At 32.9% G+C, this 12864-nt stretch overlaps 2 protein-coding genes across 2 annotated transcripts; both read right to left on the bottom strand.

Annotated features, from left to right (window-relative positions):
* Positions 1-9386: 9386 nt before the first annotated feature.
* On the bottom strand, positions 9387-10548 carry LOC127748499 (pyruvate kinase 2, cytosolic-like). Its single transcript, XM_052263079.1, has 4 exons — positions 10443-10548; positions 10172-10260; positions 9660-9755; positions 9387-9476 (listed from the first exon to the last, which is right to left on the bottom strand). The coding sequence occupies exons 1-4, from the start codon at positions 10546-10548 to the stop codon at positions 9387-9389; spliced, it is 381 nt and encodes a 126-aa protein (XP_052119039.1).
* LOC107494320 (bet1-like SNARE 1-1) lies at positions 9769-12054 on the bottom strand. Its single transcript, XM_052262740.1, has 7 exons — positions 11725-12054; positions 11497-11553; positions 11052-11412; positions 10868-10957; positions 10443-10587; positions 10172-10260; positions 9769-9799 (listed from the first exon to the last, which is right to left on the bottom strand). Exons 1-3 carry the CDS (start codon positions 11959-11961, stop codon positions 11308-11310), a joined length of 399 nt encoding a protein of 132 aa, XP_052118700.1. The 5' UTR covers positions 11962-12054; the 3' UTR covers positions 9769-9799; positions 10172-10260; positions 10443-10587; positions 10868-10957; positions 11052-11307.
* Between the last annotated feature and the right edge of the window lie 810 nt (positions 12055-12864).

Raw genomic sequence — 12864 nt, forward strand, 5'->3', positions numbered from 1 at the left:
TACATCAAAGGCACATCTGATTTTGGTCTGTGGTATCCTAAAACTGATGAATTCTGTATAGTTGGGTATTGTGAGGCAGATTTTGTGAGTGATCGCATGAATAGAAGAAGCACTTCAGGAATTTGTTGCTTTCTTGGAAAATCCTTGAACGTTTGATCGAGCAAAAAGCAAGCTACTGTTGATTTGTCAACAACTGAGGCCAAATATATCTCACCATCCTCTTGTTGTTCTCAGTTAATTTGGCTCAAAATTCAGCTTGCCTATTACAAACTAAAAGTCAATAGTATTCCTTTGTTTTGTGACAACTTGAGTGTCATAAAAATTTCTAAAACTCCTATTTTACACTCAAGAACAAAGTACATTGAAGTTAGGTTTCATTCTATAAGAGAACATGTGTAAAAAGGAACAATTGATATTCAATTTGTGAAATCGGAGGATCAATTAGCTGATGTCTTCACTAAACCTTTATGTGAAGATCAGTTTTGTAAACTAAGAACTGCACTGGAAATTGTTGATGCTAAGTCCTTGAATTAATTGTGCTTAAAATATTTTTTGGTTGTTTTTGTCTCACAGGTCGCAGTGAGAATAAACTCGGTAGATGTTGACTTCCTCTGAAAGGCTCAAACATAGCTCTAAACATTTCTTGTGATATAAATTGGAAACAAATCCTTGGCAGTCTAGTATGTTTCCTAAACTCCACCACTGGGTCTGTGAAAAAAGGGTTTGTTCAATGAAATGGGTCTCTTATTTTTTTGAAATTTTTTTCTTTTACATTAAGTCAAACTATTGTTAGTTATATTTCAAATCATCTTGTCTAGTCTCTTTAAAATTGATTTTTTTTATTTTAAATTCCTTAAATTCCTTTTTGTCAGTTTTATCTTTTTAAGGAAGCTTCCTTTGCATTTAAAGAGGTTTTTTCTTTCAAGAAAACTTCTCTCCTTCCCACTACTCCACACCATCATATTCACTCCCTTATTCACATTCTCTTCTTCCTCATGATGAGAAAGAAAGTGGCCACTCATCGAGGCACATGTTCTTATCACCCTCCTCGTAACCCTCCTACTTCCAAGCCCCGGGCTCACACTCACGTACACATTTCCTCACACTCATCCCCCTCACATTCCTCTCAACCACCGGCTTCTATGGCAAGAACAAATACTACACGTCCCAGGCCTTCTTCTCCACAATAAGAGGCTGGTTCCTCTCAGGCCAAAGCAGGGAAGAGAAAAAGACCAACGTCTGAAGAGGAATGTCTGCCGTCTCCTCCTCCTCACTCACTCATCCTCTCGTTCCTCTAGATGCTCTGTCCCTTCTAGTCGTCCCTTTAAAGGTACCAAAAGACCTGCTTTTCAAACCGTTTCTGAACCTCCTAATCTTGACTCTTTTGATTATAAATCTCACTTTGGAAAATATTGTCATTCTCATTATGATCCTAACCGTTTTACTTCATGCATGGATTTTGAATTTCACAAAGAGGTTATCTCGAAATGCACTTTATGTTCATCCTATGTTGCTGACTTGGATGCCTGGCTGACAAGGGTATAGATTTTAAAGATAATTTTCAGCTGTTAAAATGAAAAAATATCTTCAAAATCTGAAAGCCTGTGTATCCTAACATGGTTAGGGAGTTTTATGCAAACATGTTATATTATGAAGGAGACATTCACTCATATGTTAAGGGCCGTCAAATTATTTTGAACAAAGAATTCCTTAGTAATGTCCTTGATTATAAAGATATAGGGGTGAAAGCATTTGTGTCTGGCAAGTGGGACAACAATCCGGGCATATCCCAAAAGGATGCCCTAGCTAGCATATGTGAGAATTTCTCTCTCATGGACGGTATGACACCCACACACAGAGCCTTAGGTCCGGTTAGAACCCAACCTCACCACATCATTACCCACATCATACTGTCTCAAAGTGGTTCCTACCAAAAGGTCACCATCTGTGACACCATGATTCTTTATGCAATCCTTAATTTCTCTCCTATTTCATTTGCATATCTCATAATCTGCCAAATGATTGACTATGTGACAAGCGATAAAAATGTTTCACTACTATACGAAATGTCTTTAACGTGTGTTTTTGAGCATTTTTCTGTTGACCTAAGCAATGAGACCATAAAGAACAAAATTTCATCCCTTAAAGGTGGGGGTGCAGTGAAACCAACAAAAAAAAAAGGCTCTAAGGCCACTAAGGATCCAGTTATGAAAGAAAGTAAAGATGAAAGTCTCTCTCCACATTCGATTGCTGGCACCTCTATCTCTCACAAATACTTGATCAATGGGATAGTCTAAGATGTACTTCAAGAGTTTGTGAATATGACCAAACAGATGGTCTACTCCAGCTAGCAAAAAAACTCGAAAACTTGCTCTCCAAAATGAGAAATCTTTGCTAAAATCTTAGGACAGAGTTGAGGTACTTCTAAAGTATCTTGATTCACTGGATGAGAATCAAGTGTTATCTGAGCAAGAGAAAGATGTCTTAAGCACTGAAAATAAGGATTATGATGCTTAGTCTTTGTCTCTTACTGTTGCTGCAAGATCAATAATTTGTTGCTATTTCTAGTTGTGATTGACACTCTTTTTTGCTATTTCTAGCTACTAAACACTATTTCAATAACTATTTTTTCTGGATAACTGTAATAGTTTTAGATTGTTTATGTTGTTTAACTGTTTGATATATGAGCTTGCTTGTTGATCTGAACGGGGGAGCTTAATAATCAAAGAAAAGGGGGAGCTTCATCAAAGGAAAGTTTCTTAAATCCAATCTCATTTCATTTCAATTCATTTTAATAATATTTGTCATCAACAAAGAGATTGTTGAGTTTGGAAAATCAAAACATAATAAAAGTGATGACTAAACATTATTTGGATTATTATCAAATTGTTTGTGTGATATATTTTATTTAGTGTGCAGAAATTAAATTAAATTAAAATAGACCCATTAAGCATGTACCCAAGACCACACGAAACTGGCCCAGCATCAAGTTCAGCATAAACATATTTGATTCATTAATAAGTTGCTGAAACCATGTGAAAGAAAAAAAAGAAAGTTGACCCAAATAAAGATCCAAGTCTATTTCGGTAAACACACACAAACACATTTCTTTTCAACCTAGTCACCAACCAAATAAACAAATTAAAGTTTATTTGAATCTTCCTTCACTTTTACCGAACATAAACTTTCTCTTCTCTCTCTTCCCTTTTCTTCCGTATCACATCAATCTCTGAACCAAGAAAGAAGAAAGAGGAAAGATCCAAAGTTAGGGAAAAAAAGAACGAAAAGATAGCTTCCATTTTCAAGCAAGAAGGGAAAGTAAAAAGGCTACAACAAAGGAAAGATCTCAACGCAACAGAAGATCACAAAAAGGTGATTTTTTCATTTATGCTTCAACAAGAAACTGTGAAGAAATTCTCTAAGCTACAAGCACCATTCAAGCAACTATGAAGACAGTGAAGTCAAAAGTGCTCAGTGGCTCATCAATGATCAAAAATCAAATTTGGGGCCAAAGAAAAGATACACCGTCCAGATTCTAGGAGCTTGAAGAAAAAAGATGAAAGAGAATGGTATGGATGCATCTCAATGTTTAAGCCTTCTACACACATAAATGTATGTAATTCTAATTCTTGAAGAAGAATTTTATGGTGTGCAAAGAGTTGCAAAAGAATTTTTCAATTTAGATCAGACATTTATTGGTCAATGAGTTGACAGTAAATGTTGGTCTCAGTGTGGATACGCATAGAGTCTTCGTACAATGGAAGAATAGAATTTTTACTAAAGTGTCCAAAGATATTTAGATCTTATATATATTATTTGAATAAATTTTAAACACAAAATAGATATTTAAGATTACTTTCTTTTCTTCTACTACGTGTTATGAATACATGGTAATCTTTCAGCATTATACTCACAAGCTCCGCAAGCTAACTTCAGTAGTGTTTTTGCTATACCTAAAATCAAATATGATAAAAATTAGTATCAAAATAGTGGTCGCATACATTATATGTCATCATATCTGCAGAATCTAATGAATGGACAAAGCTATGAAGAATCTGATCAAGTGAGCATTAGCAACGACACAGGCTTGAAATTAATCCTATTGGAAATTACTATTTTAAAATTGATTTCAATTTTATGAAGTTTTTGTTATATAAATTGTTGGATCGATGTGGCTGAAATTTCTAAAAAGCTACTTAGTTTTTATCAATTTTATTGTGATACCAAAGTATTTTTTGGGTTTTCTACTAATAGATGTTGTGTGAAATCTCACAATTCTAAAGAATTGTGGAGAAGTTGAAAGAGGAATGTATAAATTTGTAAAATTTTTTCCCTCGATAAATTTTGTTTCTTACATACAGTTTAGTTAAGTACTCAGCATATTAATTTCTGTTACAGCATGCAAAGTTAGATCATGCAACAAATAAAATAGTGAAAAGAATCTTAAAGTTCTATACTATAGTCTTTCATTTGATGAAAATAAATCATAGTTGTACAGCTTGTAGTATAAAAAAAAATTTACCAATTACTTTTCTCTATGTCAAACATTGTATATATACTACTCCATTAGAAAATTGGTGTACTTGGATATCTGAGCCCTACCTAAGGGTGGATATAGGCCGACTCAAGTCGAACTTTGTCTTTGATAAGTTTGGCCTATGTTGTAAATAGACAGCATAAGTTTAGATCTGTTACCTCTCATAGATTTTGTTTTTTAAATTCAAGTCCGGCCTGTTTAAAACCCGACAAACCCACGAACTTATTTAAAAAGTCTGTTTCATAAATTAGAACTAAAAAAATAATAAACTTAACAAATTTAAATTGATATTAAATGGATTCAAAAATTTATAATTCATAATTTGTAAAAAAAATTTATTTATATATCAATCCTTAATTACATATCATAACTATATTTACAATTCATAAACTTTTTTTATGAACAAAAAAATACAATCTTAACTAATATTGACTATTAATTTTTTTTAGTTTTGTTTTGTGTTTAATACAAGCGATGAATAGTTGAAATCTAAACTAAGAATAACTTGTTCTTACAAAAATAATATTTTGACGAGCCAACTCAATGAACTTTTTAGACATTTTTTAAAATCTATTGTCTAACATTTTTAATTAATATATTTAACAAAAAAACTTAAGTCTAATCTGTAATAAAATGAGCAAGGTTGAATCGAACTTAAAACTAGCCAAACCTTTATGAAGTAGCTTGGCCCACTTCTATCCATAGCCCTACCCAAATCCCAAATCTAAGATGATGCTATTACTTTGTTAATTTTATGGATGCTTACTCTAAACTGAATTGGATGTATTAGATTAGAGCTAGATCACAACTCAAATAAATTTTCTTATTGCACCTCAATATTAAAATAAAAATACTTTAATTCGACAATATTGTTGAGTATGTTAGTCTATCAAAACATTTGCAAGAACAAGGAGTCATCCATAGGTTCTCATTTCCACATATGCATCAACAAAATGGAATTGCGGAATGAAAGCATAGATGTGTAGTTGAAAAGGGATCAACACTCTTAGTCAGGATTATAAAGCCTATCTATTTACTACTAGGGTGAAGCATTTACCACAATAGTGCTGCTGATAAATACTCTCTTACACTAACATTGCACAATGTGTCACCAAATGAGAATATACTCAGCAAGAAACTAGCCTATGACAGTTTAAAAGTATTTAGATGTTTGTGCTTCTCAGATCTCAAACCCTATAACAAGTACAAATTGAAATTTGGATCATCTCCTCAAGATATTTTATAGGCTAGATAACTTCTTGCAAAAGCTATAAGTTCCTCACGAAAGTTGACAAGGTAGTAATAACAAAGAATGTGATATTTGATGAATAACGGTTTCTCTTTAAGGATGAGAGTTTTCTAATAGTAGCCAAATTTTCAATAGAAAAACCAACCTTATAAAAATACCCGTCACCAATTCCAGTTATAAAAATTACTTTGAACCATCAACACCATAACACACCCTTCAAATCCTAAGTTCCTAGCACACAACAGAAACTAAAAAGACAGTTATCAAGTTCTTAACTAATCGAACCACTAGTAATAGTAGCACCAACAACTCAGTATATCCCTATAACAAATTTCACTTTTAACATGGTATGAAGAATTTCCATCTTAGTTTCTGAAACTTCTAAATTTTGTGTGTTTCTCCATGTGCTTGGATTCATGATTAATAACATACATTCTTTTAGGCTTTTTTGTTACTTATGATCATCTAATCTATTTTCGACGACTTTTTTTCAGTTTTAGTAGAGAAACCTTGAGCGTTCATATTGAAAACAAAAAATTCAAAATATTTTTTCTTCAACATTTATAATATATAACTGTTACATACACACAAATCTAAGAGTTCAATTCTTAATAACAATAATATTAAGGAAAAAAAATGTCATTATGAAGAACTTGCAAATAAGTGAGTATTATTGAATAAAGTTAGTGGATTATCCATTTTTTGGTTATGAGTATGTACAAAATATCATATGTTAAATGAATACCTATGCAATAATAATAATAATAATAATAATAATAATAATAATAATAATAATAATAATAAGTAAATAAATAAATAAATAAATTTTATCAAATGAAGTATTGAACCAGTAGTTACATGAGTCATAAAAGTAGATATTCTACACGTAATCTATTTGTTTAAATAAAAGTGACAACTTTTTCATCTTGAAAAGCAGGCCTCAAAACAAGGCTTTTAAGGCAGACCTGAACATTGTTTAAGTAAATAAGATTAATTGCACCGAAAAAGATGGAAAGAAAAGGAGATAAAGTGAAAGCACTTGCAATAAAAAGCCTCAGTCTTTGCCTGGTTTGAACTGCACTTCAAAGCATTTCAATTTATGACTTTCTGTCAGGTTATTATAAATAAAAGACGAGATAAAGAAAAAGCGAAGGTAAGGGCAGTGTTTCCAAAAGAAAAAAAAAAGGCAAAAGAGATTTGATGATTTGATCAAATATGCCGGTCTATAAATTGAATAATTTCATAACACTCCGGAACCAAACAATGCTTTCATAGGTAATAATTAAAAATGTTTCATTCTTAGAACTTATTCAATGCATGGTACTTCTCCTACCTTAATTAAATTGGAAGAGGAATCAAAAATCAAAATCCGACACCAACCCCTATAGGCTCCTTATTATATATGCTACAACTAATATTAATCCGGCTTTGTCTGATAAATGATTAAAAACATTAAGTTTTTTAAAATTCTATCTTTTAGCTAAACTTTCTCTTTAAATGGATAGTCATGCTATAGAATTTGAATGGCTAAAATTAAGAATTTGAGTTGAATTGGGATACAAAAGAAAGGAGTTAATTTAGAAGGAAAAAAAAAAGATGTTTTAAAACATTTCACATTTTACATTATACGTATCTGATCTTTTACTTATATTATTACTTTTTAATATCTATTGTCAAGTTATGTTATCTATTTTTATGTTTTACATAATACAAATTGCGAGTAATTACTTTATACCCACAAATTTATATATAATTTTATGCACAAATATGCATAAAATTTAATTATATATTCAAGTTTTCAACATATATAATGTTACGCAATTAAAGATAAAAGATACTTTGTGTATGTTACAAAATCGACCTCTATTTATTAGATATTTAATTATGAGAAATACTGGAGGATTATAAAAATTTATTAATTTTTGTTATCAATATTAAAAAATATGAGATAAAATATATGATTAAATTACTAAATTAAAAGGATTAGACTAAAAAATTGAGTTAATGACTAAATGATTATTAAAAATAATAAATTTTGATATTCTTAATGTTTTTTCTTTAATTATAATTGTGAATTTAATTTGATTATAATAATTTTTATGTATATACTTTCTGACATTTTTATTATTACTAAACCAAATTTATATGAGAAAGTATGGGGAGACAATAATTTTAGTATATAATGTATACAATAAAATTAAAAATTAGATCTTTAATTTTAAATTTTAAATTTTAAAAAATTAGATTAGCATTTAAACTCGTTCACAGTTACGTACAGTTATTCCTAATCTCACTAAAACCTCCAATACACGTCTAAAACTCTCTACCATATTCTCTGGCCCTCACATCACGTTGTTGTACTCCTCGCCGACCATATCGACGCCGCCGTAGCCTCCCACCGACACCACCTCCACCTCCGCCGGTCAACCCGACGCGCCTCGCCCTTTGCCATTGTTTTTGCGCCACTATCCCAGCAGCCATCATCGCGGATGGCAAGTCCTACCTCCCCGTCGCGCGTCTGTTATGCCACTACAAGAAAACACGTCTATTGCCACGCTTTTAAAGCGTGGCAAAAAGCTGAAAAAAGCGTGGCGATAGCTTTTCGCCACGCTTTTTGAGCTACCGCCACGCTTTTGAAAGGGTGACCTATCAAAGGGTGGCGGTTGCTCTATCGCCACGCTTTTTTCAGTTTATCGCGACGCTTTTTTTTTGCCACGTTTTTTTATAAATTGCCACTTTTAAAAGCGTAGCTGTAGGTGAGAGATATGGCCACGCTTTAAAGCGTGGCGACAGGGAGAGATACGGCCACGCTTTTAAAACGTGGCAATAGAGAGAAATATGGCCACGCTTTTAAAGCGTGGCGATAGAGAGCGATATGGCCACGCTTTTAAAGCGTGGCAATAGCCTTATCAAATTAAAAAAAAATCCTTTTTTTGACTTTTCCTTTATCACTGCACAATATAAATTTTCAGTCCTTTTTTATTACCAAACCATTATGCAATTTTTTATTACAAAACAAATCAAATAGTAATTACTGACATATATAATTATTGCTATAATTGTTTTATACATTAATACTCAAATACCAAATAAATCTCGGGTTCAAAACTCTAATTTCTCAACAAGCTTTTCAACTTGAGCAAAAAATACAATGCTATCTAATACTTCAATATCCATCATTCGGTGTATAGCCTTCCAGCAATTCTTTAATATCTTACAAGCATTCTTCGTCAGTTACTCTAGAGAAAATTCACATAACATAGGCCAGTTACTGACCTCACTTGTGTCCTCATTTTCTGGACCAAAACTCAAATAAACATCCATAATAAATCAGAACTTCTTGTCACACAACCAGAACAACACAATCCACTATGGTTATGGTATGATTTTACCCACCGGCATCTGGAGTTTCAGGAACAGATGCCTTAACTTGTGAATTCGTACAACATGGAGAGAATCTGGAGCACTGAATCCCCATTCTGATATGCACAAGTCAAACTTGAATTAACAAAAGCTTCTTCCACTTTCAATAATGCGCCTTTTCCAAATGTGTCAAAAAATGGCAAGTCCCGTTCACTCCACCAGAAGTCTAACAAAACCTTATTCGCTGCCTCGAGATACTTCAATCATGGTCTTTAACTTGGTTTTCCTAATCTCATGGCCATCTGGTATTGCAGGATAGCGCACACTCTGCATATATCAGCAATTCAATTTGACTAAACACTCAATATACATTGAACAATTCCAAAACCCTCGCCCATCAAAGAAAGAAAAAGTTAACCAAAACTCGGAACACACACATGGCAAAACTGAAACAAAGTTCACAAAAAATAAAATAAAATAAACGGAGGTTCTGGAGTCAAAAAAATTCACCTGATCTGCCAAGGAATTCTCCAGCAACTGAGCCTTTTGAAGACTCATATTATCAGTAGCAGCAGCAACATAGCATCTGGGATTGAACTTATCTTTCTGTAACACTGCCAATAGAGGTCTTGATTGAAAACCTTCTCAGCCTATAAGGACATGAAATAAAAGGCAGAAACATCAGCCAACAGTAACACTTTCAGTGACAATTAAAATGGGAGAACATTTCATATGATTCAGAGGATTTCAATCAAGCAATTGGCAAAAGTAGTGCAGATCTAATACTATACAAGATAAATCACCATAAGACAGTAAGAGAAAATAATAAAAATGAATCTATGTTCTGACTTCTGTTAATATTATAATGTGCTAAGGTTGAAGATGAATCTAAACGACTAAACTAATCTTCTAATTATTCTCATTTTGCTTGTTAATATCATGGAAATTTACTTGCATGAACTCAGGTCAGTCATACCATAGTGTATTATTGATTATTCCACTGAGATATGAAATGAAATTACCTCTGAACAAATTCCGCCAAAAGTGGAAATAGTCTCAATAGGGTACAACCCACGCAAGGTCTCAGCACCCAGAAGTATTGCATCACTGCCTGTATGTTTGTTTAAAAATTCAACAAACATGAACCCAATAAGTAGTTATAACTGAAGATAGAAACCAAAAATCATTCAGAAGAATACAGTTACAGCTTCAAGCGCACGAAAAATGGGATCAGTAAATTCAAAAAAAAATGGCTTAATCATTACATGTGGCATCATACAGTTGGTAACTTACCATCCAAAACAGCATTGGCAACATCAGTGGCTTCAGCACGAGTGGGTCTTAAGTTGTCAGTCATACTATCCACAACACATGTAAGTACAGCAGGTTTTCCAGCCATATTACACTTGTATAGGGCAGATTTTCGAAATAAGAACACCTACAAAAGCAAATCAAAATTAATTAATATTGACTTTCCATTCACAAAGCAAATATAATTATACATTTACAATAAGAAGCATGGCAGAGGCAACAATCATAAATGTGGTTCAGTTCAAAGAAAATTTGTAACATTAGATGCACTATTTTAAACCTTTTTTAAACATATGGAAGCATCCATTTGTTTTAAATGCATTATCCACATGACCACAAACATAGCTATTTACACCCACAACATGAGTCATTCAAACAACAAAATGAATTTCAAAGGCAAAACTAACCTTATCTGGTGGAAGATCAATGCCCAAATTACCACGAGATTGGATAATACCATCAGCTTCTCATAGAATCTCATCAAAATGGGTCAAGCCCTAATTTCAACATAAACATAAGATTAAATCAGTATAGTCAATAAGAGTATATCTTAAAAGAGAAAAGTTAACACTATGAAGACATCAAAATCACCTCAACATTTCATTCTTAGCAAAAATTTGGGTCTGGCTGAGATCACCCCATTTGGAAAGGAATTCACGGGCCTGAATTACAACATAAAAAGTATGTTATAAGGAAAAGCACAACAAAGGATGCTATAAGTGAAAACGTTCTTCGGCTGTATTTTTTTCTCAAAGACCTGAAAGAAGGTACAACATAATTAAAAGAGTGGGGAAAAAAAGTAGAGAAGAAAACAAATACAAAGAAAAATCAGAACCAGATGAAAACTCTACTGCAAAAGCCATATGGTTTTACAATTCCACAATCCACATACCATTTTGAATTTGTCCATAGTTCCTGAAAGAACTCCTCTTGAAGAATCCATGTCATTCCCCTAAACAAATACCAACATTTTATCAAAGAAGAACAAAAAAGTAGCAGTGCAAATGATAAATATTTTTTATAGTTATATGCAAACCATGCGGTCCAGCATCCGGTTATGACTATCCACCTCCTCGTGTATATCACTTGAGATCTGTTACAATCACATCAACAACACGTTAACACATCAAAATAATGAGAAGGTTACCAATAGCTGAAAAGAAATAAATGAGGAAATGATCATAATTCACAGCGTTCTTCAAGTATAATATACAGGAAGAACAAACTTAGGTCTAGATTATTTTACAAGAAAAATTAAACTTACTCTTTTCAACAAACTGACTCTATCTTGCAATCCACCCATTGCTCGCTCGTTATCTTGTTCATCAATTTCATTATAGGAGGAGTAAAGTGATGATGCTCGGATGCCTCCCTCCTTAATGCCGTCAAACAGAGCAACTCTGCTGTTCCGGGCGTCTCTGAAACAGGGAAAAGGTTTATAACAAAGTAGTAAGAGGCAAAAGTTAGATAATAAACAAAAGCAAGGTGATTTCCTTTGCATAAACCATACATTGAAACAGTTTTACAGTCTTTCCATCAGACATCTCCATGATTTCATAAAATGTTCAAGATAAGCAAATTATCTATGAGGAACAAAAAATTTGTTTCAGTATTTCTACCGTCACCTGTGAATGCTTGCGTATTTCAAAATAACAAACTTGTAAGTTAAAATAACCCTTCACAAGTTATCAAAATCCCAAAAGAACTAATCAAAGGGGGGAAAACGAAATACTAGTCCAGCATAACCCAATTTCCACCAGAAAAGTTACCCTTCAATTTCTTTTGTATCTGCCATTTTAGAAGTTCTTTTTCATGTTTAAAATTACCTGTCACATTTAAATATCAAGAAAATATTAATTATTTTTGACCAATTATATCTTTAAACTAATTATGCTGAACAATAGAGTGGAAAACATAAATAAGTGGTAATTCAGTATAACTAAATAAGGATAGTTTCATAAAATTAGCTTACTAGATACTAGTATCAAGATTATTCATAAAACCAACCCGAAATATGGTTAAAGCATTTCATCAAACATGTTGAGTGCGGTAAACTTGAAACGAAATAAGAGAATTCAAAGCTTAGTATCAATGTGATAGAGAAGAGAACATAATATTGTATACTTTAATTCAGTCTATGAAAAAGATCCAAACCACTGCCAAATCAAATAGTTACTTATTGTAATAGAAATAAGAAGTTGCAGAGTTTCAAGCAGAGTATTGGTGTTGTGTGAGTGTATTGTCTGGTGGTGGGTTTAGGGAACTCACGGCGGCGACAAAAGAGAGCAGTTCGACGGCTAGGTGGAGCGCACAGGTTGGTCGCAGAGTTTGAAGCAGGGCAACGTGGCTTCCAGACGAACGTGAACGCGAACGGTGAACGGCGAGTGAACGCGAACGGTGAACG

Source organism: Arachis duranensis, chromosome 6 (assembly GCF_000817695.3).
Source record: "Arachis duranensis cultivar V14167 chromosome 6, aradu.V14167.gnm2.J7QH, whole genome shotgun sequence".
Taxonomy (NCBI): domain Eukaryota; kingdom Viridiplantae; phylum Streptophyta; class Magnoliopsida; order Fabales; family Fabaceae; genus Arachis; species Arachis duranensis.

Coding starts and splice junctions, on each gene's coding strand:
- LOC127748499 (XM_052263079.1), bottom strand. CDS start 10,548: ATGGCTGGAAAACCTGCTGTACTTACATGTGTTGTGGATAGTATGACT. Junction 10,261..10,442: donor TGCCAATGCTGTTTTGGATG/GTAAGTTACCAA, acceptor ACAAACATACAG/GCAGTGATGCAATACTTCTG. Junction 9,477..9,659: donor AGAATTCCTTGGCAGATCAG/GTGAATTTTTTT, acceptor TGATATATGCAG/AGTGTGCGCTATCCTGCAAT.
- LOC107494320 (XM_052262740.1), bottom strand. CDS start 11,961: ATGCAAAGGAAATCACCTTGCTTTTGTTTATTATCTAACTTTTGCCTC. Junction 11,554..11,724: donor GAGTCAGTTTGTTGAAAAGA/GTAAGTTTAATT, acceptor TGATTGTAACAG/ATCTCAAGTGATATACACGA. Junction 11,413..11,496: donor ACCGGATGCTGGACCGCATG/GTTTGCATATAA, acceptor GTATTTGTTTAG/GGGAATGACATGGATTCTTC.